Consider the following 27,614-nt stretch of genomic DNA (forward strand, 5'->3'; position numbering starts at 1 on the left):
CGTTTGGTACTCTGAAAAATAGGTTCCTAGATAGCTCTAAGAAAGCCTCTCCAAGCATGAGTTCTTAATTGTAACGGGAAGGTCCTCCTTCTTACAGTTTTCTATTTTTTCTTATTATCAGATAGAAAAATTTATATCTCGCTTCCAACTACTTGAAAAAATATCTTGTTCCTTAGATTTTGTAGGAAATTGAATGCTCTACAAAAAAGGTCTCTTACCATTTTTTCGTAAACCCAACCGTTTAAAAGATATTAACGGTTAAAGTTTGATTATTTTTGGGAAAATTTTTTTATTTCTTATGAATTTTATAACTCAATGAAAAAAATCATTATGAATGATGAAACTTATAGTTTTGTAGGAAATTTACTGCTCTATAAAAATGGTCTCTTATGATTTTTCGATCAAGTTGAGCGTTTACGAGATATTCATCGTCAAACATCAATGCATATCAATTTTTCTAGTTTTTGATCAATAATTCGAAAAATTTCAATTTATTCTGTGAGTTTCAAGGAAATTTAGACAAATTTGAGTTTTTATTATAAAAGCAACTCCTATAGATGTTTTCTGTTCAAAAATTCATTTGAAAGTTTTTATTCTAATAATATTTTTTTAAATTTTATCTTTAATAATTTAAAATCTTAATCGCGTTGTCATTTATTATTATGAAATTTGTTCAGTGCGTATTTTTAAATTGTTTTTCACAAAATATACATAAAATTTTCGTTCGAGGGGATTTTTGTTTTGAATTCCATTTCTTCTTCTGTTTGTCTTCTGAAACTAACGCCATCTATGTTTTTACTCTCAACTATCTTCAGTATCTACCCATTTAATACCGTATTTTCAGTGTTCCTAAAACTGATCATCTTGAATACGTAATAAAATAATTCATTTTAAATAAGTCTTATAATCATCACATAAATTTATTTATCATCAATTAACCTACAATGAATAAAGAAATACGTTTTATCGGAATACCTCTACAAAGAATTTCGGAACGTAAGTTACCAAAAGTGAAAGAGGTTATGCGTGTGTTTTTCTACCAACTTAAAGATGTTGAATTACATAACCTCCGATCCAGCTATTCCAATCAGTTTCCGGACTTGGGAATTGTATGAGTATCCACTGCTACCAGCTACCAACAAGCATATTTGGGTAATCAAAACAACAAATCAGCTTGAGAAACCTCGTTTTGTTATCCTTGGATTCCAAACAGCAAGAAAGAATCAATCGAATCAAAACGCAAGCGAGTTTGATCACTGCAGCATAAGAGACATTAAGCTGTTCTTGAACTCTCAGAGTTATCCATATGGAAATTTGAACCTCAACATTGTGCATAATCAGTATGCCTTGATGTATGATATGTACACAAATTTTCAAAGTGCTTACTATGGGAAAGAAGCTGAACCGCTATTGGCTAAGAAAAATTTCTAAGTACAGCACCTCTGTATATAATTGACTGTTCCAAGCAGAACGAGTCAATCAAGTCTGGACCTGTGGATATACGTCTGGAGTTTGAATCGTCAGCACAGTTTCCAAATCAAACTGCTGCTTACTGCTTAATAATTCACGACCGAATAGTTGAGTACAATCCCATCAGCAGCACTGTGAGAAAACTTACTTAATGGTACAGTTTGACCCCAACCCCACCGTACATTACATGTATGTGTGGGACTTTGCATCCAGACAAGCGAGGAAAGGTCCATGGGAACAAGCAGCAAGAGACGGAGAACGATTTCGCCGACGAATACAAGAATTAAATAAAATTATTGATCCTATACTAATCATTAAACTTATTGTAATTAAAAATAATCAATAAACTTAATGTAATTAAAAATAGCAAATAAAGAAAAAACTTTTTTGTAATTTTGCGTTTTTAACTATAAACCTTACTAGAATAAGTATAAAAAATTATTTAGTATAAAAGTTAAGTATAAAACAATTATTTAGAATAAAAGTTAAGTGCACATATCAAAACACAATTCTCTCACAATTTCTGTAATTGATTTCCCAGAGTGATTAATAAGCTTGAATTTATTATAATTGGCCCCAATGTAGTGTCGATTTAAAGTATTGCATAAGATTAAAAATTTCATTTTAAATATCATATCAGGATTGTTGAGATATTTCTGGTTGGTGGTAGCAGGGAAGAACGTTGAAAAGTGGTTTTCCAGATCGATTTCAACGTTGAGTCCATGATCTGTCATAACCGTTCTAATCCCAGTTAGCTTGTAAGTTTTTCCCACCTCAAGTTCACACATCCTCTTGAACATCAACGGGCTTGGAGTTTTATCTTCAACTTTGACACGCTTGAAAGTTGTTGATCTCTCAATTTCATGCATTGTATCGGTAACAGGATGTTTACGGTACGGTGCCATGATTGAGATTTCTTCAGCAGATTTCAAGTAGCAGATTCCAGCACGAGGTAGCAGATTTTAACAGCTGGTAGCAGGCTTCAGAAAACAGTTTCAGAACAGCAGATTTCAAAAGCTTGATATTTTCTAACACACAACACTATGGTACTTCACTCGTACTTCACTTCGATGAAGTATGCTCGCGGCGCGCTGCTTTTATAGCAAGGTAATGACGTCATCTACTGCGCAGTTGGAAAAATTCTAGAATAGTATGACTCATAATCTAAAAATAGAAACTGCGCAGTTATGACAGATGACGCACAAGAATTTTAACATAACCTGAAATCATAAGTTAAATGGTGGGAAAGCATAAACATAACCTGTAAAATGAGTTAAATGGCGGGAAAGCATAAACATAACCTGTAAAAATGAGATGACGTCATATACTACCCAACAGAAATAGAACAAAGAAAAACTGCATAGCTACGAGACCTTGAACCGGTTCAAACCTGTCTGATGACATCATCTACTACGCAGTTTAAAACTCTACGACGTAGTTTGAATAACCAATCAAATTATTAATTAACCAATAAGATTATCGAGTGGTGGGGGTAAAATCCAGAGATCGGGTTATAAAAAGGTTGAATTGATTATAAGAGTCATCATTCAGTCACTCTTCGTTGTCAAGAGCAGTAAAAATGGAGATCATTCTAGACGTTCAAGGATTCAGAGGAGCTGATAATCGCTTCATTGTTAAGGAGTTGGCCTCAATAACAATTCAACATGATATTGTTAATATTGAAGAGTTGTCATACACACTATTTCAACCGCCATATCACTGGAAGGTGTTACCAGTCAACTATCAACGTCTGAATACCTGGCTGATCCGAAATTATCATGGAATCGGTTGGAATGCTGGAACAACTTCATATTACAAGCTCAAAGAAGTTCTCAATTATTTAACTTGTAATAAAAAAATTATTTATGTCAAAGGTATCGAGAAAAAGTTATGGGTTCAAAATTTAATTGATTGTAATAATAAAATTGTAATCGATCTCGATAATTTCAAATGTCCCTCTCTAAAAAGTATGAAAATTTGTAACAATCATTTTTGTAATTATCATGATCGTTTATCTGATTTATGTGCCTTGGAAAATGTAAAAATTTAAAAGATTGGTTTGTAAGCACTCAATAAATCTAAAATAAATGAATTACAATTGTTATTATTATTTCATCCTAACACATTTAATTCAGAATAGAATTAATTATTGTTAGTTATTAAATTCAAATAATTTTCCAACACTACTACTGATATTAATACTTATCAACAGATGGCGTAATGGTTTTTGATTTTTTAATTATGATAATCAATAATCAGTTTTTGTTTTCTAAAATTTTATAATTAATATTTGTTTAAATTAAAAGTCATGCATTATTTTATATAACCATTTAAAAATAAAAACTGAGTATTGATTTTCAAAATATATCGCTAGAAGATTTTTGGATTTGACGATACAGAGCACATCAACCCCATATTAGTTTGTCAAATAAAACATAACTTTTAATTTAAATAAATATTAATAATATTAATAACAAAATATTATAAACTAATAATAATTATTTATCTTTTATTTAAATTAAAAGTCATGTATTATTCTATATATGTATATATAACTAGAAAATTTTTTTAATATTTATGAATTGACAGCTTTCACGATCTAAGAATAAACTGATAGTAGATGGCTCTAGTACAAGAAGCGCGAAATTCAAACTATCATTATGATAAGTAACTTAAAAAATTATGATTAAGTATAACTTATTGAATTTGAATTATAAATATTAATCTTAAATTAAAAATGTGAGGAATTATAAATAAAAACAATGAATTATTTATATTGAAATCCAATATTTTATTGATTAAATAATTCCACTGGTCATTTTTACATCAAGACTAGAATTAATAAATTCAAATTTATTATATTTTCCACCATGATAAAGCAGAAACAGATAGTTTGAATCTATTAATTCATTGAAACTCTTCATGAAGTTATCATCTATTAGATGTTGAGTAGTTCTTGATGGTAGATAAATGTTAAATTCATCGTTTATATTAGCAACAATCCTAGTTCCATACTCAGTTGTAATAGCTTTGATACCGTTAATCTTATATTCTCGATTAAACTCCAACTCGTTCATTTTCTTAACAGGAAGAATCCCAGTAAGACAATTAACCTTATTTATCTTGGTTACATCCATGATTGATTGCTGTAAAAATTTTTTAATTAATTGTAATGGTTGATTAAATGATTCTTCATTTAATTCATATTTTGATTAGACAGTAAATGAATACTTACAATTAGTAATACTGATAGGTAGAAGATGTATATCACCAAGAACTTGTACTTCAACTTGTAGTCACCACCAGCTCGTACTTTACTGGAGACGTGTACTTCGTTGTTGTGAAGTACGGCTTGAGCGCGCTGCTTTTATAGCCAGAGGATACTACGCAGTTACCCCCCCCCACTCCTCTGCGGAAAAACGGTTTGATGACGTCATCTACTACGCAGTTAGAAATAGAACAAAGAAAACTGCGCAGTTACGCAACCTTGAACAGGCTCAGACCTGTATGATGACGTCATCGACTACGCAGTTAGGAATAAAGCACAGAGAACTACGCAGTTACCGTGACCTTGAACAGGTTCAGACCTGTTTAGAAGTAGACAGAAATCTCGACAGATGGCGTATCTTCTCGCATGTACTCCTCATACGTACAGTTTGAATATATTAATCTTTTCAGAATATAAACAATGAAATGCACCTGTGATCTAAGCAACTATTATTGATGCTGAGATCACAGGTGCATCTTTTAACAAAAATGCAGGAAATCAGAATCAAAATTTGAAATGGCGGAAATCAGACTCAAAATGGCGCAGTCAGATAGAAACCACCAGATGGTAAATTTCAGATAGCAGATGTCAGAGAGCAGACTCAAAATGGCGGATTTCAGACTCAGATAGCAGCCACCAGATGGCGGAAATCAGATAGCAGACTCAAAAATTCTAGAACAGAATGAGTCATCTACTGCGCAGTTATATGACCTTGAACAGGTTCAAGCCTGTCTGATGACGTCATCTACTACGCAGTTAGAAAATTCTAGAACAGAATGAGTCATCTACTGCGCGGTTAGAAGTAATGCACGCTGTCACCAGATGGCGTTGCGTGAAATCCTTCTCGCAAGTAGTTGACATAACTTCATTTTAAATATATAGAACATGGATATACCATACTACAAATGCGTAATCCTGAACTATTGATCTGTTATGGCTGAGCCGAAGGCAGGTTAATAGTTGAGGATGCTTTTTAACCTCAAAATGTTGAACTCAAATTCAAAATGGCGGATAGCAGCCACCAAATGGCGGATTCAAAATGGCGGATAGTAAGATTTAAAAAATGGCGGATAGTAAGATGGCGGCAGAATTCCCCACCAGCGCCACCTATAACCTCGATAAAAACCTCACCCATAACCTCAAAATGACATACATATCTACCGCCGGCAACACCTACTGTCGGTAAAAACAGGTCGCCCATATCCACAGATGATACTTGTTACGAGCATGTAGTCGGTAATGTAGATCCCAGCTTAGTGCGGGACATGAACCCACAAATCTGTTTTACCGACTGGGAATGTACCCCCCCTGTTTAACTACTAACATATATCGTGTCATGTTATTCAATATCATTACAGTCATATATATATATATATATATATATATATATATATATATATATATATATATATATATATATATTCGGGTGTGCCAAAATGTAACTTCCTTGATGGACCTTATACAATTGGAATTTTCAGTTCCGCTTTAGAAATCAGCTGTGTTTAGGTCTTTCTTAAGATATTTTAGGGTAAGACGATAAATTTGATTTTCATAGAATTTTTTAACTGGAGCTTAGTTAGGGCACTTCCGCTGAAAATTCAAATTTTCGCCAGAAGTGCCCAATTAAACTTCCTTGACCCTGAAGGCCATCCCTGCAACTTCCCGCTACTTAGGTAATTAAGGGCTCGATATTGCACTTATCATATTTTTGAGCTCTTCGAGCTCAAAATCTAATTTTCCTGTAGTTTTGAGCTCTCAAGTTTGAGCTCAAAAGTTTGATAGGAGTTTAATAAATCACTATTTTTGGAATTTTCAAATCGAAATAACTTTTGAATGGATCAACCGATTTTCACACGGTTAGCGGCATTCCACGCAGTTTTATTATCCTTATGAGTAATTCCTAGGTTTCAATTGATCGAACCGAAAATTTCAGAGTAATTTCGAAGAAACACTTCTTTCCTTTTTTCTTTCGTTCACGATAACTCACGAACGAATCAACCGATTTTGATCGGACTGGCGGCGATCGACGTAGTTTTTTGATGTTAAGAGCTAATTACTTCTCGGAATTGATCGGTAAAGCCGTTTAAAAGTTATAAAAGGGTTACATGCATACACACACACACACACACAGAATTCATCGCGGGAATAGTCAGGGAAGCTTCCTAGGACCTCAAAGGGGTCAAGATCTGATGAGAACTCGATTTTCGAAAAACGGGGTGAAACCAATAACTTCTCGATTTTTGAAAATTTTCAATTTTCTTAGCGGGGAGTAAAAAATTCCATAAAATAATGTAAGAGGCAAATAAAATACAAATAAATAGTTAACAAAAAATAATTTGAAAAAAGATTTAGTAACTACAATTTTTGACATTATCCAAAAAAAAACTTTTTATAAATTTTTTTAAAATTTCAAATTTTTTTTTTCATGAAATCATAAACTTAACATGGCCTCCTGAAATTAAAGAAAGATTTCTTTATAGTTAATGAAATTTAATGCATTCATTTTGGGTGACAAATTCGGAGAATGAGTTATCGTTTAGAGTTCGTGAAATAGAAATAATTATCGAAGCAACATCAAGTATCCGTAAAATAGATCGTGATTCAAAGACATTTTTAGTTCACGTTTGGTATAGCATTACAGGAAAATCTCTTGACTTTCGATCAGATGATCCGAGTTCGATTCCCGGTCTGGGCGATATGATTTTACACTGATTTTTTCTTTTTCAATATTATCATATACGCGAACATTCGACTAGCTTAATACCGATTATTCTGGGTGAATGCACTTATTTTGTTACATCGGATCCAAATAATGAGACGGTGAATCGACCGTAATGAGCTAGTTTTATGCTAGTTCTATGCGGTTTAATTAATGGTCAAATGTCGGTAAAATCACCGTGAGTTTACCAGCAGAAAAAGGTATTTCACGAATCTTTAGTTTATAAGTCAACAGTCAAAATTATTCACAATGTTACCTGATAAATACCGTCAAATCACTTGATATAGACTAATGTTTGACTGCTGTTTAACCGTGAATTGGCCATATTATAACCATTGCGGTGAAACCGCTAGGGTACCAACTTTCCACTTATAATAAATTGATTTTGATATATTTTTGCACCAAATAGAAATTTGAAAGAAATAAAGAAAGGCTTATTTTATTTCCGATTAACTATTAACATGCATTTTTTTTATTCATTTTCGTGTTTTTGTGAATATGTTACATAAACGACCGTTTCGTACGTTCGAATACTCCTTAGTTAATATGTTTTCGTTGCTCCTGGGAATTTGATTTTTTAGTTCAAGTAGTTGCCTTATCATCAAATTTAGTTTTCAGATTTTCGCGAATTTTCTGATAGTTAAATGAATTCTTGTAGTGGTTAAATCCATTTTCTACGCTTAATAGTTCCGTAAAAGTAGAGCAAACTTTATTATATTTGCTACTTAAATAAGATGAATCGTTTACTGCGTATTGATGGAATGGCGTTATATTTAATAAAAGCGAAGCTTGATTAATTACAGGTAATTGAGTATCGACACTCAATTCTGATAAGGTACGAGTGATTTCTTCATCTAAGAGTGACTTTAACCGTTAAAAAAAAAAAAAAAAAAACTGATTAGTATGTTGAAGATCAATAGTCAAGAACTCCAATGAAAAAAATTAAACCTGATGAATAATAATGAGTGGGTACTGACACAGATCTCAGACAGCTCTCAGATATAGTGTCGGAATCACGTGCTACAATACTGTTATCGTCAACAATGTCATTTTCGGTAGAAACACTATTGTTATCTTCGGCATTGTAGTCACTGGCATTCATATCACTGTCACTGATTAAAGCATTCAATGAAGATTTGACAGAATTCCTTATTTTTCTGCAAGGTGCACATAAATAATCAAAATGATTTAAATTCAATAAATATTGAAGCCTGATACAGGATGTCGTTTGCTCGTTGGTCGCTTCTTTTTTTATTAAGGGCGCCACTGGATTTTCATACTTAGTATCTAGAACTAGACCAGAACATGGAGTAATAGGTCAGGGTCGTGAGAGATTGTGGGAAGGAACCAAAATTTAAGCACGGAATTTCGTTTTACAAAATTATATATTTATCCAATCCCTTTTACAATTAAGATAAAGGCCAATATAACTATTAATAAAATCTCATGGAATAAAATACATTCACGCCCCACTCCCATATGGTATATTTCGGGCTGTCCAGCTGGACCCTCACGTGGCTGCAGTGCCCGCTGTCTTCTGGACTTTCACACTACTCTAGGGCGATTCCGTACTCACGGGTGCAACATTTAGACTCACTGAAGGCTTCATACTAAAAAAATAAAAACTCTTTTTAAATAAATGACCGGTCGCAGGATTACATTGTAATCTTTTTTATAAAAATTAAAATAAAAAACATTTAATAAAATGTATAAATAGACACAGGAAAGGTTCAAAGTGCTATTGCGGGTGCAACGAAATCAGCCCACCATTAAAGGTCATGAAGCTAGAATGAAAAAAGTCTGTTAATTATGGAATATTTATTAAATTATTTTTACATTCTTTAAAAGAATACAAAACAAACTAACTATTAACTTCAATAAAATTATTAAAAGAAATAAATATTATAAATTATTCACTTTTTATACAGTCGCGGGTGCAACGTAAAATTATCGCGGGTGCAACACGTCTTACTGTAGTGAATATAAACATTTCCATATGACTTTAAATTAAAGATATGAGATCATAGATGCTGTATCACTAATAAGCACTTTCCGATGTAACTTAAATAAATTATTTGTTTGGAATAGTCAGCGATTTATCAGCCTTAAGGTTCATCTTCAGAATCGTTGTAAACATCAGAAATACGTAACCTTTGCGTAACTTTTTTTGTAACTTTTCTACGTTTTTTTTTTAGTAGCAGTTGTCAAAACTAATTTGCTTTTCAAATTAGACTTCGACGTTCGTGCAACACAAATGCTCTTACCCTGCTCAAATTGAAAAAAATGTTTTGATTGAATAGCTGGTATATTTTTTAGTCCTTTCCACCTATCATCTAACATGGTTTTTCCGTTTTCAATTAGTTTTTGGGATACAAATATAAAAGAAATTTTTGGAAAAAGGCTACGAGCCAGATCATAAAATTCTTCAGCGTTGTTAACAATTGCTTTCCGAGCTTTAACAGCAGTACACACTAATCTTTTTACACTTCCGCCGAGTCCATCGACGGCACCTTTGCCATGTGAAGCAGCAAAAAAATCCTATTCAAGGTGAGTAAATCCGTGTTCGCCTTTAAGAGTATTCATACTCTCAATTACATATCGGTTCTTGAACTGAGCGGCACAATTGTCGCTGGAGATAAGTACAGATTTTATATTATTATTTATTGACTGAATGTACTGAAAAATTTTCTGCAGGAAAATATGAACTGTATATTTACTGTGGCTTAGTTCATCGCTTACTATGACCACTGAGTGAAGTTTGTCAGTTGTCCAAATACAGCACGTAAAAAGCGTCACATGCCCATGACACCAATGAGCTGATTGTATTTTGTCTTGACTAACTAATCCATAGTTTTCAGCAAAGTCAATTTGTATAATGGCTTCCTCGCTGGTCAAGTTTTCTTTTGCACTTTGAAAGTATTTGGACTAGGCATTTTTAACTAAAAAATGCAGCTTAAATTTCGTAGTATTCTCACGTAGTTTATTAAACGCTTCCCTAAACGGTTTATTTACTACGATCTGTTGTGGTCTCCGATTCTCCAAAATCCAGGTCTTCCATTCAACATTTGGATTAGAATCTAGGGTAGTATTCCAAATATTGGAATTTTTGCATACATCGCAATCATTTGACATACAATTCTCATTATCGATATTACACGATACCTGATTTAGTAGCTCTCGGTGTATTTTGGGGAAATCTGTACCATGTTTTGAAATAGCAGTGAGAAGATTAATATAATTTGAGTGTATTGTACATACACAAACATTATGAGGAGTTTCGTTGACTGGCAAAACGTAAGCAGGTCTATCATTATAAAAAAGAGTCTTGCCAATTGATATTTCAGAAAAACTTATTTAAAATAGCTTGAAAGCTTCACGGACGCTCATAATCATCGTTCTCTTCTGGATTCTTAATTTATCTCCCGTGCTTGTTTTTATTGTTTTAGCATCTTTCATTCCAGGCATTTGTCTGCTAATATCATCCCTTTCATAAAAGTTACAAATTTTTTCTTTGGCTTCATCTATCGATTTAGAAGGCATCATTTTAGGAGGATCGATGACAGCAACTTGAAATTCTGCAGCACTTTTTTTGACAACTTTAACTGCTTTAGTAGGACTAGCGGGTAAATTACGCTTCACTTTTGCTACTGCTTTTCCCAATGTACGAGAATTCTTATATGAAACACTTGTTCTTCCATTTTTTGCTTCTTTACGACGTTCTCTTGTCGCCCGCATTCTTTCTTTTGAACGCATTCTAGCCAGCATTTTTAACTCTTCATTTTCTTCCATATTTTTTGTCAGAACTTCTCTACGTTTCAAATCACGAGCCTTTTCTCGACTGAGATGGTTTGTAAGAAGTTTAGGATTTTCCTTTAGTTTTCGCCTGTATTTTTGAGAAGCAGTCTTCTTTTGCTGTTGATCTGCCATTTCATTTGATCAATTTACAAAAAAAAAAAAGTAAAAAATTAACAATAAATTCTTATTAAATAGGAACCAATCATTATGAATAAGATATAAAGTTATCGAAAATTTGATAAATAAAAAATATATGACAAATAACAATGTAATCTTAAGAGTCATAACTGTTGCACCCGCGATTCTAATATTTTGATCGCGGGTGCAACTCATTTTAGTAAACGTTAATTTTAATTGAAATGACAACATACCTTTTATTGCGACTGAATCAAGTTTTCCTTATATATCTTCTTACTTCTACAGAGTTTCAAAAAATTACCAATTCATTTCTTCAAGAAAACCAAACTTTCATTTTTTTTATATCGAGGGTGCAACTGACTAACAATAATTTCTTATTTAGTCAACATTGATAGAAAAATAATAATAAATATTTAATTTTTTTATATAAGGCAATAAACAAATGTTATGACTTTAATATTCATCAGTGAAATATAACCTCAAACCACCGGCAATAGTGATTTCGCAGAAAAATTATCAAGGGTCGATGAATGGTTTGCATCAAGTCTTCAGGCGCTACCATTTCTGAGCGCGCCAAAAAATTCAAATAATAACTTAAGTTCTTAAAAATTTTTTTTATTATTAAATTTATATCTTTCTCTTTATATTGGTATAAAAAAAAAAAGTAACAAATACTGTGATTTAAAAATTTATGTCAAAAATCGTCTCCCGCGGAATTGCCCTCTATCTACTTCGCGTTGTCCCCTAGACCCTCACGCTACTATACCTTAGTTCACGTGATCTCATGGACCGTCACGTTACTGCACACGCTGTCCCCCAAAGGAGCCAGAGGAGTATACCATTTAATTTGAATTATATTTATTTATTCCAAATCATTTCTCAGCGGTATATATTACTAAACTTTATTTTCATCGTAAACGTGAAATTCTGACAAAAGATATTTCCAGTGTAAGCCGAGAGAATTTAGTTTTGACCTTGAGAAGGTTTTATATTGAGTTTTAGCGCATGGCCAAATGGCCGACTCTCTCAAGGTCGTAAGTCTTTGTTGTAAATTTTTGTGTTTAATTATTCTAACAATTTTACAACTAATGCATTTATAAACTTATCTAAACAATTTAATTACGCAATTTAATTAACGATGATTTCCTGATCCTGATTTTATTTCATTTCTAACAAATTATTAAATTATTGCGCTGAATAATTTACCGCGTAATTTTCTAATGTTAAATAAATTTCTAACTTAAATAATTTAATTTGACGAATTACTCTATTTCGATTTTACTGGCTTAAGCCAAATTCCAACCCTCAATTATCAATTATCAAATTTAACACATGACATTAAAATCTGAGACTAATATTCCGAAATATGTTCCCGGTATTACTACTCAGACTGGCATATGTGTTCTAATCTATCATCTGTCGTGGACTAATTATTTCGTCTAAATAAAATCATTAATAATCCGAAATAGGTCCTAATGTTATTAATTAATTATTTTATAATTTTGATTCTAAATTTTATTTTAAAAACTAACGATTGTGACCGAACACGAAATGGCGGTGACTTTCAGCCGATATGAGGCCTGGCAGATGCCGCAGTCCCGAACAAAAATTAACTCGTTATTTGTACCTAGAGTTTTTAATATGATTTTTATCAACGCGTCCTCGATGGTCTGCAACTCCTCGTCTTCGGATACTGGTATAAATTTTCTTTGGTGAGGTATTCTCAATTTGGCGGAAAAACTGTGGTCACCATCACTCGTTCCCTGGATATTTATATAGCCTGTTACCGCAAACCAGCATTAGAAATTAAGGCAAAAATAAAATTAATTTAAACAAGCTGACATTCGGCTTAGCAAGCAATAACATAATAAGGCGTTATCGCTTTGTTCCACGTTGGTCGAGCGGATAACAAATAATTACCTTTGCTGGATGTTTTTGAAAAATTTGCGTATCGTCAAGTCGAGCCACTCAGTCATAATGAGTTTTACCAAATTTTCTTCTTTTTTTCTTGCTTCTCTGCTCTCTTCACTACCACTACGTCGGCTTCTCTACCTTGGGGCCTCGTTTCATAGCTTCAGCTACGGTCACGAAGACTCAAAATCACAGCGCACTGTGATCAGTCGATAACTAACACAGTGCGCATAAAAGGGCCTTTAACGGGTAACGATAATTCCGTTACAAGCCTTTCAGAAACAAGCCTTAATCTCGTTCTTGCAATAGATTTTCCAAGTTTAATGGATCGCAGCATTTAAAAAGTCCTGATTTAAATGTCGCACTTGAATATTTTTTATTCTATCCAAATAATTATACATAACTAACTATGAATCGAGGTTCCAGTACCAGATGACCGAGGTTATGATACAAATAAACAAAATATGTATGTCAGCAAAAGGAAACTGCCGGTTTAAAGAAAACATAAGTAGTATCACTTAGTAGGAAAATTGTCAACACATGCAAGCCTTTTTAAAATGAACTGAAATTCATAGAGACGCGGAGATTTGAATGAATATATGAGGGGCATTCCAAGGTGACTAGTGGGAAATTTGACTCTGAAATTCCATCAATTATAAGCTACAATTCTATGACTGGAATTGGTACTATAGTAAAATGTATCTTATGATATAGAGAAATAATTAATTAACAACATCATTTTGTCAAAAACCTCGATTACTTTTTAAGTTTCTCGTAATTATTTTTTGATTGAGTGTGACTGGTAGGACATTGAAATATTCTTCTCTCTTACCGCGGTATACTTAAAGTCGAATTTCAGTGTGTGTGTGTGTGTGTGTGTGTGTTTGACCCTCTTATAACTTTTGAACGGCTTGACCGATTTCAACGCAGTTGATGCCATTCGAAAGGGCTCGGCCAAACTTAGATTTTGTATTGAGTTTGACTGATTTAGACGGATATATTTTGAGAAATCTTAGAAAAACTGTAAAATACATTTTTTTTAAATGTAGTTTCTTTGGATTAACTTCTAAACGACTTGACCGGTTAATTCCAAAATCTAATCAGTTCTTAACATAAAAAAACCACGTTGATCACCGCCAGCTCAGTCAAAATCAGTCAATTTGTTCGTAAACAGTCGTTGTCAAAAAAAAACCAAAATAAGTGTTTTTTTGGAATTTGTAACGGTTTTGCTTTTTTGTCCAATTGGCCCCTAATCAATTAATAACCAAAGCTAAAAATTAACAACAAACTAGAATAATTATTGGGGCGCCACCAGGTTCATTACCACGGTTCCTGGAACCGGTCCAGAGCTAAGAAATCTCATCTTATGGTAGAGAGAGTGGAGGAAGGTGGTTTTGGATAATAAAAATTTAATTAACAATATATCGATATTTATCAGCAGTAAAAAATAACAAATTTTAGCGCTCACTTACAGACACTATAATCACTTGAAACTATAGCCCAACTAACGGCTAACCAGAGCCGACTTAACACTATTAACACTCTCTATGACACATTGCCATTATAAATCTTCACACACATAACCCACACTTGTAATAACTTTATTTTTACTTTAGAAATTAATGACAATTTTTCAACAAATTGATTTGACTCTAAAATTCTCAATTAAAACATTCAGTCATCAGTAATTTACTAAAACAATACATTCAAATTAACAAACTAATTCTGAAAGAAATCTAAGGTGAAGATCCAATTTTTCAAATTATATTTTCCGATATCTGTTTTAATTTCTCGATTAAAATTCTTAACTAATTCATTGCCGTGGTCTCAATAATACAACAATAAATATTGAATTACAAAAGGTTTTCATATCAAATTAATAGATTAAAATCTGACGACGGAGGTCTTAATATTTTGCCGACATCGTATTTGTCCTTTTTGGAATTTACAAAGATTATTTTTCGATGAATTTGTTTAATCTCAATAATAACTCTAATAATTACATTCAAAAATTATTAATTTAGAATTAACGACGAAAATTAATTAATTATGACCAAATTTTTTAGTGAGATTCTTCAACCAAAAATAAGAAAATTCCTGGACTTAACGTCCACGCAGGTAATTCTTAACTTTCAGTAAATTATAGTAATTTTAATTTGCCTAAAATCTACGAACTTAAGTTCAAATTAATTAATTAATGCGTGATGAATTATTTTGCAATATAAAATAAAATCAATTAAATATTTTCTAATATAATTTTCGACAAAAATTTCATATAAAAAGTTCAATTACAAAAGTCGACAAAAGTAGACATACTAAATTTAGACGCTGGAACATTCGCTAGTTTAGTTGTTTCGACCTTGGGTACTTGAATTTACTGCGATGTAGAATATCTACCGACGTTTGCTAAAAAATTCCACGAGAAAACACTTGTCGTTTTTTTCCAATCACAAAAATTAATCATTCGTTTTACCGAATTAATCGATTATAAAAACTATAACAATTAATAAAACAATTTCTAGATGTTAAATAAAATGAAATTGATTAATTTTAGTTAATTAAAATTTCACACTACGAATGTTTAGTACTAATACCGGTACCTTCCCTCAAACTTGGGTAGGTTTTCTTACAAGTGGAATTATTTAGTGGTCTTGAAAAAGACCGTTTTGATTAAGACTAACTGGTAGTCTTGAGATGACTTGTTAGTCACACACTCTTTAAAAAGAGTTTGGAATAGTGAGCCCTGAAAAGAGCTATTTAGATTTTAGCTCTTAAAAGAGCTGTTAGGATAGCAAAATAACGTAGCTGCCGTTGAAACTGACTCAGTGTGTCTGATATGATCTGAGGTGACTGAATAAAACCTTGAGTTGAGGATAGACAAGCTTTGCATGCTTGTTATCCGAAACACTGCACTGTAGATGGTAAGCTTTGCTCGCTTACTGTAGATCTTGTAGTTCCTTCTTCTTCTTCTTCTTCTTCTTCGCTCGATGGTTTAAAGTGGACTGTGTGAGTAGGTCTCCTCGCTTCCTCTTTTAAACAGTCTGGTGATTTGAGAGGGGATTGGATTATGTGAATGCATTGGCTCGCTAGCTCCGATGGACTGAATAGGGGTTTCGAAGGTAGCGGCCCAATAACAACTTAGAATAATTTCCCACTATGATTAGAATAATTTTCCACTAGCTCTCTCGTTATGGTCCGTGCTTTTGTTAGTACCATGACTAGCTCTCTAGTCATGGTCCGTGCGATTGTTGATGCCAAATGATAATTTTGAGGGTTTTTTCAACAACGAATGTTAAAAATGATAATTGACCTCAAGGTCGACTAAATGACTTTTGGGTATAACGCCCCATGAAAATCACTCGGTTCAAACTAAAAAATATGATCAAATCTTGATTAAATAAATAATTGTCGATTAAATGATCAAATTGATAAATGAATAGGAGAAGTAAACCGAGTATTAGGTAAAACTGGGTCTACTTCTTTCCCACAGAGTATTTATTGATAACTTGACGAATAAAACGATGATCTAACTCACTGCTTGAGGATGAAGTCCTAGTTGTAGTTGGTTTCCTTCGTCTCGTCACTACTCCGGGGATCGGTCCTTCTTGATTTTCCGTGGCACTCTCTTTGGCGGTCACACGACTTCTCCCTTTCTCACTGCACAGCTTAGCTATATTAACCAAAAACTACCCCCTTCTATTCTCTTTTTAGGCCTGAAGATCGAGACATGCCAGTGCTATGTCGAACAATTATCGATATCCGGCGTTTTATCGATTTAGAGTAATTTTACTCTATTACAAATTCCTTCGACATTCCTAGTTCAATCAATTCAAACTTGATGATTACTTAAGGAGCTTAAAAAACTGCGTCGAATGCCGTCAACCACGTGAAAATTGGTTCATTCTTTCAAAAGTTATTCCAGTTTGAAAATAAATATATATATATATATATATATTATGATGGGTTTTTCTTCACGGTGCTGGCGTCGACAGCGCCGGGGAGTTCCACCTAAATGTTGGCTTACCTGGTTCGTAGCTTGTTGGGCGCCAGGAACTTTACGTTCTGCGGTTCGAATTCAGCAATTGATCGTCGTCGGGCGGTAGGTCAACGTCGAAGAGATCCTAAATTTTTTAGAGCGAGTGTAGAAATCGAGGCGGAATATTTTTACCACCAGAGAATAGAAAAATAGAGACAGCTCTAAGAAACAAGTAATGCGCAGGGACCATTCAATTAAAAAAAAAGAATCTGAATATGATCGAAATTACAAATAATGAGTTATTCTTGATTCGTTTAACAAACAAAATTTCGAATTAAGGAAATTAATTGCATTCGCTTTATTATCGCCAACAACAAATAAAAAAAAAACTAACAACAAAAAAAAGCAAAAAAAATAATCGTTTCGCTTATCGTCTCGTAACAACAAATTTCGAATTTCTCAACAAAACAAATTAAATGTCGCCGCTTCGTATTAACCAATTCAAAAAAAAATTAACAAAGAGAAAGAAAAAAAATGTTCTAGTTCGCGTTTATTTTCCTAACAACAAAAATTTCGACTTCATCAATATAATTAATTATCGCCACTTTCTTCGTAACAAATAAATTTGAGTTTTCAAAAAAAATATAATTGTCGTAGCCTTCCTTTTGTAATAACAAATTTTTACATTTTAAATAAACTTAACAACAAACAAAAAATTATACGGTTCGTACTTCTTCCTAGCAACAAATTTCGAGTTTTAAAAAAAAATCGAATTATCGCCACTGCTCTTCGTAACAGCCGAATTTTTAATTTATCAATAGCGTCGATTTGTCGGATATTGATTATTGGTGTCACAATCGATCGATCAATTATCCGCCGCGGCGGGTAAGTGAACCGTCGGTAACTGTTGTTACCTGGCGGGCAATATACGGGACAAAGCTCGAGGTATAGTTCCTAGTTACGCTCTTAGATGACCCTTGATTCAAGCCAATTTTATTCGGCATGCAATCTTAAACTTTGATCAAATAAATTGACACTGTACACAACATTCCCTTACACCGGATTAAAATATTTTTGGCACCGGATACCTGGCTGACGTCACCCCGAAGCCGAAATTCAACAACGCAATTGCTGAATTTCGGTAAAATTCTACCTGTTGACTTAATTACAAAATTCGTAATTATCTGATTTTTCGATACAATAAAAAAAATAATTAATTAATTGCAAATCATAACGCTCTACTTAATCGTAGACCGCGGTGAAGTCACCCAGGTGTATAATAACTGCGACCGCACTTACCCCAGTCCAATCGACTTCTCGGTGAAGGTGTGAATCCAGGCAGAAGGTCACGGCGTTGCTGACGGCGGCAGAGGTTCTCGGCGATGGTCTCCCGGAATTTCCGTTGTTGAAATGACCAAACGTGTGTCGAATTCTCGACTTGTGTCGGTTGACAATTACAATAGTTCCCGAGAGAATTTCTAACTTCGACTCGATCAACTCACACAATTAACAAAATCGTCAATTCAATCAATGCACCAAGGAGCAGCTGAATTTTGTACAAAAAAAAAAATACTTAATCGTTTAATTTTTTTTTTTTGTTTCGGATCGTGCCAATAAATTGACAACGGTTCGACAGTGGCTTTTCGGGGTCCGGATCCGAATTTCACAATTAATAATTACTAATCGATTCGATTTTTCTTCTTTTTTTTTTTTTTTTCGTGATAACAAAATTAACAATGTTCAACAGTCGTTTCGTATCTCGCCCAGAATTACTGGCTTTTCCGTTTTTCAGCAACATGTGGTTTTTCGCTAGCGCAGCTACCAAGCTGCGCATCCAATCAGCAGTCGTTGGATAAATTTCCATCGTCGATGGTTGGTCGATACTCAATTCACTTCGGCATTCGGCGTTCAGGTGGAGCCCTGGTGTGCTCCCGGTGATTCAATGTCCTGTCATTGGTCAATTCTGATTCCATTACGGTTTCGGGTTTCCCTCGTTGATCGTTGTCGCTTCCAGATGTCTCCTCGGTCGTTGATTGCGAACTGAACTGCGGGTTCGCTCGGTCGCTTTTGTCATTCACTCTCTCTATCACACACATTCTTAATTACATATTAAATTTATTTCGGACGCATCCATCCATACTCATTTTGATAATTTGGCACGGTTCGGCTTAATTTTTTTTTTTTTTTTTTTTTTTTTAATTACCTCGAGCTTCGCCTTCTGACCGCAAACCCTGTAGGGCGACACAGGCGCGTCGAATCTCCGCATTCCGTCAGCTTGGCCAACATTCTAGACTAATTACTACTTAAAAAATAATCTCGAATATGAAATTTTAGTGGGAAAATTTTCCCACGTCACAATATATATATATATATATATATATATATATATATATATATATATATATATATATATATATTAGGGTGTGCCAAAATGTAACTTCCGTGATGGACCTTATAAGATTGGAATTTTCAGTTCCGCTTTTGAAATCAGCTGTGTTTAGGCCTTTCCTAAGATATTTTGGGGTAAGACGATAAATTTGATTTTCATAGAATTTTTTAACTGGAGCTTAGTTAGGGCACTTCCGCTGAAAATTCAAATTTTCGCCGGAAATGCCCAATTAAACCTCCTGCTAAAAAATTCTATGAAAATAAAATCTATCGTCTTACCCCAAAATATCTTAGGAAAGGCCTCAACACAGCTGATTTCAAAAGCGGAACTGAAAATTCCAATTTTAAAAGGTCCATCAAGGAAGTTACATTATGGCACACCCTAATATATATATATATATATATATATATATATATATATATATATATATATATATATATATATATATATATATATATATATATATGTAAAATAATTCCCTAATGCTTATCGTAATTTATCCGATTCAGTATCTTACTCTCTTCAAATATCAAAAAGTTTTCTAAAAAAGAATTTACGAGTAATAATCATTATCCCTCGCAAACTTCACTTCAATTCTTCTATGATACTTAAATCTCTTAATAGAGTAGACAAGCATTTTATTACATTTATAAATTCTTTTTACTCGAATTTGTACACTTTTAAAATATTTAAAAATACTAGACTTAAGGAATAAATACTGTCATCGACTTCTAAATTTTTTCTAATATCTTGAAATATTTTTGTTTCTACAGCTGGTCAAAGTAACGGAGATTCGGCAAACCAACATCTCGGAAATCCCGATCAATCACCTTCTACAGAAAGAGATGATAGTCAGACATCCGCTGGTGATTCTCAGGATGGTCAACAAAATGATAAGTTGTCGAAGCTTCAACAGGAATCACAGCAAACCGAAATGAGAAATAGTAATTTAACTTTAAAAATGCTTAGACGATCAAAAAGAAAGTTCCCACATGAAGACGATACCTCTTCTGGAGAAGAAAACGATATTGAGGAATCAGGCCAAATATTAAGAAATCATGTTTCGAGTCCAGCATCATCAAATAATTCTGTACATGCCAGCGATCAAGTTTTAAGACCTTCAAGTCCCAATGATCATAGCTTAGAAACTTCTGAAACTCCAGATGTTACACCTGGAACATCAGTGAAAGATTTAGAACAAGCAATGTCAAAGCACTTACCTCGTGCATCTCTAAATAAGCCCGAATCCACTGCCGCACATCAACCAACAGATTTTAGCGCAGATACACTTTTAAAACAACAACAACAAAAGTCGACAATACAGTGGATTGGTGCACATCATTTAGGCCATTTAAACCCACAACAAACGAATACATCATCTTTACCTGCTTCGGCACTTTTACGTCAACTATACGCTAATCGAGAAAGTGTCATTCGTGCAAACGTTCATGGCATTACTTCAAGTTCCGGTAGATCATCTTCTACATCGGTTTATTACTCAGGAGAAGTTAATCAAGGTCCACTTCCTACACCTCCTAGTTCGGAAGGATCGTCGGCATATGGTGAACATCAGTTTGTACTTGGTCACAGTCAAAAACCGCCATCGATGTCAGAAACTTTCAATAGTTTAGTATCGTCATATTCTGTAGGTGGTAGTTATGGTGTTGAATTTCATTCAACAATGACGCCACCATCGTCAGTATCACCCAGAGATAAACAACAACCACAACAACAGTCGCAACAACAACAGCAAAAACACAAACAAGAACAGCATGAACAACAGCAACAAAAACAGCCAAAAGACCAAATACCGCCGCAGCAGCAACCACCAGAGCAACCGCAGCAACAACACCAACAGCAACAAGAACAACAACACCACATTTCGAGTGTCATCTCCTATGAAACTTCCGTTTATAATGATGCCGTGCCACGACATCAATATGAACCTGCACAACCTCTTCCTCTCAAGCCTCAAGTCTATGCTGCCAGTATTCATCCAAGTGCATTGGATGCAGCCGCAGTATATACTTCCGCCAGTCTTAGTGAACATGCACAATTTTACCATCATCCAGTAACCGGTCCCGGTTTCCATTTGTATCACTCGAACAATAAAAATAATCCCAATAGCTGGTATAGTTCAGCAACCTAGAAATAGAATTAATTACATTAAATAGACTCATTTTAGGAGAAACGAACTTAAAGTCTGTCGATTGAAAAAAAATTGATGATATTGAGTGCATATCAAGGATTGACTTATTCGCTGAATAGTATATATATTTTTAGTAACTTCTTTAAATGGTGTGGGTGATATTGGATAAGTGAAAATAACACTATGACGTGCATATGCGAAAGCATTATGTATTTATGTATTCAAAAAACATTAAACCAAAACGAAATCGAATGCTGAACATGTATAGCGAATATTTTGTTCCATGTGGTTGAAAATCTATTAAAAGAAATGACATTGATCCAATCTCGATTTCATCTTTAGTGCAATTTAATCGATCAAATGAGATGTCGAAAGCATGGAATGTAAATCATTTAAGAATAATCACTGTCGTAAATTTGTAATATAAAATTATCTTTATCTAAAAAATCAACAAACGTCGTAACCAATAAATTGACAGTTATGAATTTGATTTTGATTCTTATGAGAAATGAATAAAGAAACATTACTTGTTACGCTACAAAAATAAGTTTTCTTATTACCAATCATTATAAATTTTAAGAACTAATTCTCAGAAATGATGAATTTGTAATATGCTAAATCGTTCATTTATCAATTTTTTACATATCAATTGTAAATATTATAAAAATCAAGCCTCTTCTTATGAAAGGTATGCAAACAAATTATTAGTAACATTAAACACTTTCATTTTGCAAACCCAATTGTAACAGTTTTGATAGCTGCTCAATGAACCCCTTAATTGATTGATAAATAATCAGAAGTAATTAAATGAAACAACAACGAAATAATCTTAGGGTTAGACAGAGTGTAGAAAGATGCTGTTGGAATAATAAATAATTGATTAACAATGTACCGGAATTTATTAACAATAAAAATAACACAATGAATTATTCACACACTCACACTATAGACACTTAACAATATCCTTACTTCCGTTTTACCCTCTTCTGGGCGTCTATACAACGGTTCCTAACTTGGTCCTTTCGCACCTTCCAACTCGGGCGACGATGCAAAGGGTTCCAAGTGACTAATTCTCAACGAGCCCTTCCCGGCGTCTACTTGTTGATTTGTATGCAGTATGCGAGGCGTCGTTTTTAACACACAGCTAACAGAAGTTACAGCCTAGAGAATGCAACATAGAACAAGATACCTCTGCAGCTCACACGTATAACCCGTACCAATCTTCATACACAAAACCCACACATGTCTAACTTGACTTTATTAGTAGATTCCATAGAAATCTAACTATTGCAATGATCCTCATGACGGAATTATTGAAAAATTTTGCTATATTTCGACTCAGTTCGTCGAGCTCATTCAGAAAATACATATGATTCAAAAGTTTACACACATATATATATATATATATATATATATATATATATATATATATATATATATATATATATATATATTATAACGAGAATTTTTGAAGTCGATCCAGATGTTCGATCGTTACAGTGTTCCACGCTTCCCGACCTTGGCGTGAATCGCCAATTTATAATCGAATTTTTCCTTGGGGGCTTACGGGAACTTACTTCTTACTAAAATTCTAAATTACACTTCGGTATCTTTCCGATTTTTGGTTTCTGATCTCAATAAAAATAGGGCGCCAGGTAATTTTTAATCACTGGAATTACCAAACCAGTGAAAACGTAATCAGATAATTTTTATTAGCTAGGAATTATCAAACTAGCCAAACTCAAACTAGAACTTAAACATAAACATAAACGTAAACAAAACTTAAACGAAATTAGATCATTTTTGATCGCTAGAAATTATCGAACTAGCCAATAAACGTAAACGTAATCGGAAACACACAACTTAACAAAATATAGACCAAATAATCAAAGAACGGAAAGACAACGGGATACCTCGGAGTTGCTCAGTGTGCTGGTTCGTGGAGAGAGGGTGTTATTCGAGTAGAGAGTGGATCCATGATTACAATGATTTTATTCGCAACACCAAAAATTTATGCTCAACAAAATCCTTATTTATTTAACCAAAACTTTATCTTAAACAACAAACTTGAACATAACTACGACAAAATTATCAAAACGATATAACTAACAATAAGAAACGCTATAGTCATGTTACAGACTCTTACTCTTATAAAATTAAACAAATAAAATAAATAAATTTTAAAATAACAATCTCAAATAAATAAAATGAATCTAAACAACTCGAACAATACTCTCAAATAAATCTGTCAACGTACTCTAAATTATTTACAACATAAAAGTATTCTATAGAATCGGCTATCTAATGTCTCATAACCAAGAACTCGATTATTAACGCGCAAATTACAATAAATAAAGCAATCTCATACCTTATAAAAACAATGTCAATGCTGAGTAACCTTTTATTTTATTTTTAACAACTTTACAACTCTGTATTTTTATCTGGAGCCAAAAATAAAATGCAAAAGACTGAAACCTTAACCCGGAACTGAAACTCTACGCGCGTCCGATCACCTGAAGTGACCAGCGGCAACTCTCAGACACGACTGTACTCTACGAAGTCCAAAACTCGACTGTTTGACGTGACTCACTCACAACTAAAATCACTATAATCAATTAATTCTCAAATATTTTAAATCTTTAATCAAACCCTTGAGGTTCTGAGTACGGATATTCCTTTGGTGGACGCTCTCCAGAAACTGACTACGGCTGGGATCGAAACTTAAAAACTCAAAACGTAAACGTAACATTAAATAAAAGTGGATAAATTTTTATTAGCTAGAAATTATCAAAACTAGCTAAAACGTAACCGAAAACTTAAACTGATCCCATATACTTTCGTTATGTTCCTCTATGTCGGAGCGCTGGCATCTCAACCAGACTTAGGCATTTCACCCGGAAGTCTCAAAGGGTTAGACTAGTGTCTAACGTCAAACGAAACCGGGTGACTTATAGTCCCGCTCCACGGTAATGCTGACTTATCCACGTCCTCTGCAACCTCAAAACCCAAAACTAAAAATTCAGAACTCGAAACTCAAAACTCAAAATCCGAAATGAAACTCAAAACTCAAAATTCGAAACCCAAAACTCAAACCTCAAAATAACTCAAAATAACTCAATAAAACCCTTAAATGATTTGACCTTGATATTTTTCACAACTTGACTCTAAAAACTGACTCTACTCTTAAAAATTCCAAAATCTCAACTGTAACATTAATTCTCTAAATTCACTCTAAAACTATAAACTTCGTTACTCGGCATCAATACTCACTTAATTCACAAAACAATGTTCTTTAATTTTTAAAATTATATTTTCTATGGTATTTGGCCTTGAAATATCGGCTTAAAACTACAAAAATCCGTTGGCGCTAGTGACGTTCATTTTAAATAGACCCCGGTCGTTACAATAACGTAACAATATATATATATATATATATATATATATATATATATATATATATATATATATATATATATATATATATATGCTTCTTAAGATTTTTTATTTCAGTAGACATTTTTTTAATTTATAGGTTATAGCGCATAACGATATCAAAGTGCCTTTATAGAAAAATAATTTTTAAACATGCGCAGAGGACACCGGTGTGAAGCGTCCGCGAGTAATTGTTGAGCGTCAAAATTTCAAATGTTATAAAAGAAAATATTGAAGATTTAAATAAAACATAATAAAATTTGTTTTTTAAAAATCGAATTGCAACTTTTTATCTTTTTTAAAAAAAACATTGCATATGAATTTTAAACCTCTTTTCTTAAAAAAAAAATTATTTTCTTTAATATTTGAAATTTTTACGCTAAAAATATGCCCATAAACTTTGCGCTAGCATCATAACTTTTTTTTTCAGTTGCACACATGCTTCATTTCAACCAATTTTAACAAATTGCTCCTGGCTTGCATACGCCGCCATATTTGTTGTTAAAGTTTACTTTACTTGTGGAGATTTAACCATAATATTAAATATAAACAAACGCAATGTATACCATCAACTAAGCAAGTGTACAAGTTTTCTTTCAATGTATTGATGAATAATTCCGTTAACCAAACAGTATTATTGGAAAAGGTTTAGTTTGAAAAACTTATAGGTGAGCATTATTAACAAGTTAAGTTTTTCTTAGAAGTGATCCATTGCTTTAATTCACACTCCGTTTTGCCATAGAAAAAAGTATCAAAAAATATTTTAATTTTATACAATACTTTAATTATCAGACGTCTAATAACTTTTAATGTTTTAATAATTGAGTTCGAACTAAATTTTTTTATATTAAATTGTACATGTCAGCAAATTTTATTTTTGTTAATTTTATTGGTTACTAAAAAAACGATTATTTTTAAATAGATACTTACGAACCCGTTAAGAAGAGTGGATGAAAAAATTGTTACTACCATAATTATTGAATTTTTATGCACTGTAAATAATGTCCGTCAGTAAACGTCCCGGCACATCTCGCACGGCAATTTATTTGCGAAACAAGCGCAAGTTGAAAATATTATTTTCGACTTTCGGAATAAAAGTCCGTATTCCCAAAAATTTCTTTGATAAATTAGTAAGTAACATCATGTGAATATTTAAAAACGTATAGCGTGATAAATGTTAAAAGAACGTACAAAAATTTTTTCTTCTGCCAAGCGATTTTAAATTAAAAAAAGCCATTCGGCGGCCGAAATGGAAGTAGATTTCGTAACAATAAAAAAAAATTACTAGGATATAAAAAAAAAAAATCTGTCATTACACAGATTTCCGCATCACCTATGAGGTACCGTGTATTTTAATGCGTTCCCATTTTTTTACGTAGTGGGTCCCCAGTAGGCCTATGCCACGCAGGTGAAAAGAATGGAGGTAAAACAAGCAATTAAAGCACTCTAAGTGGAAAAAATGACTTTATTTAATTTTGATTTTCTCGTTTTAAATTTCTATGAAATCTACTAAAAATTTCATAATTGGCATAGCGGAATAGGACATAATTTTAAGACTACATATATGATATGGTATTTAAATTGAAGCTTATTTAAAGAGCTTTCAAATGCATTTTACAGAATTTCAATAAGTTATCCCATTCAAAAGTTATTCGAGTAAGAAAGTGAAGAAATATGAATTTTTATGATTTTCAAAATTTTGAAATCCTGGTATTTCTCAATTACTTGACCGATTAAGCTCATTTTCGAAGTTGACTTTGGTATTTATCTGTAGAATAAGTGTGTTGAGTTTGGTAGAGATCCGTTTTAAATTGGCGACGCTATCGTCGTGACAAGCCGCGTTATATCCCATATATATATATATATATATATATATATATATATATATATATATATATATATATATATATATATATATATTGTAACAGTTTTACCTGCTCAGGTTGGCCCCTAATCAATTTTATAATTTACTAACAAAACTAACAACAATAAAATTATCAGGGCGCCACCAGGATTATTAATCACGGTTCCTGGAACCGGTCCAGAGCTGAGAAAATCCTATCTTAGGGTAGAGAGAGTGGAGGAAGGTTGCTGTTAAATAACAAAAATTTAATTAACAAGATCGATCGATATTTATTAACAATAAAAATAAAACTTAACAGAGTTGGCTTAAAATTAGTTAACAAATTTCATTCACACACACACTAACCACACTTAACAATATCCTTATTCTCGACGAGCCCCTTTCGGCGTCTACCCGTCGATTTCTAACTTATTCTCGACGAGCCCCTTTCGGCGTCTACCCGTCGATTTCTAACACGTGCCCCTTTCGGCGTCTACACGTGACGGGCCCCTTTCGGCGTCTAC

At 33.1% G+C, this 27,614-nt stretch overlaps 1 protein-coding gene across 1 annotated transcript in view; it reads left to right on the forward strand.

The window, feature by feature from the left end:
* The window catches only part of LOC141525298 (protein trachealess-like), a 379,682-nt gene extending 356,525 nt beyond the window's left edge, over nt 1-23,157 (forward strand). Inside the window, exon 11 of the mRNA XM_074239724.1 lies at nt 20,440-23,157. Within this exon, the coding sequence (XP_074095825.1) occupies nt 20,440-21,815 (1,376 nt within the window). The 3' untranslated portion in view covers nt 21,816-23,157. The remainder of the gene's footprint in view (nt 1-20,439) is intronic.
* Nucleotides 23,158-27,614: the final 4,457 nt, after the last annotated feature.

This window comes from Cotesia typhae, unplaced genomic scaffold, assembly GCF_013202065.1.
Source record: "Cotesia typhae breed Kobodo isofemale line unplaced genomic scaffold, CoteBio_Ctyphae contig_26, whole genome shotgun sequence".
Taxonomy (NCBI): domain Eukaryota; kingdom Metazoa; phylum Arthropoda; class Insecta; order Hymenoptera; family Braconidae; genus Cotesia; species Cotesia typhae.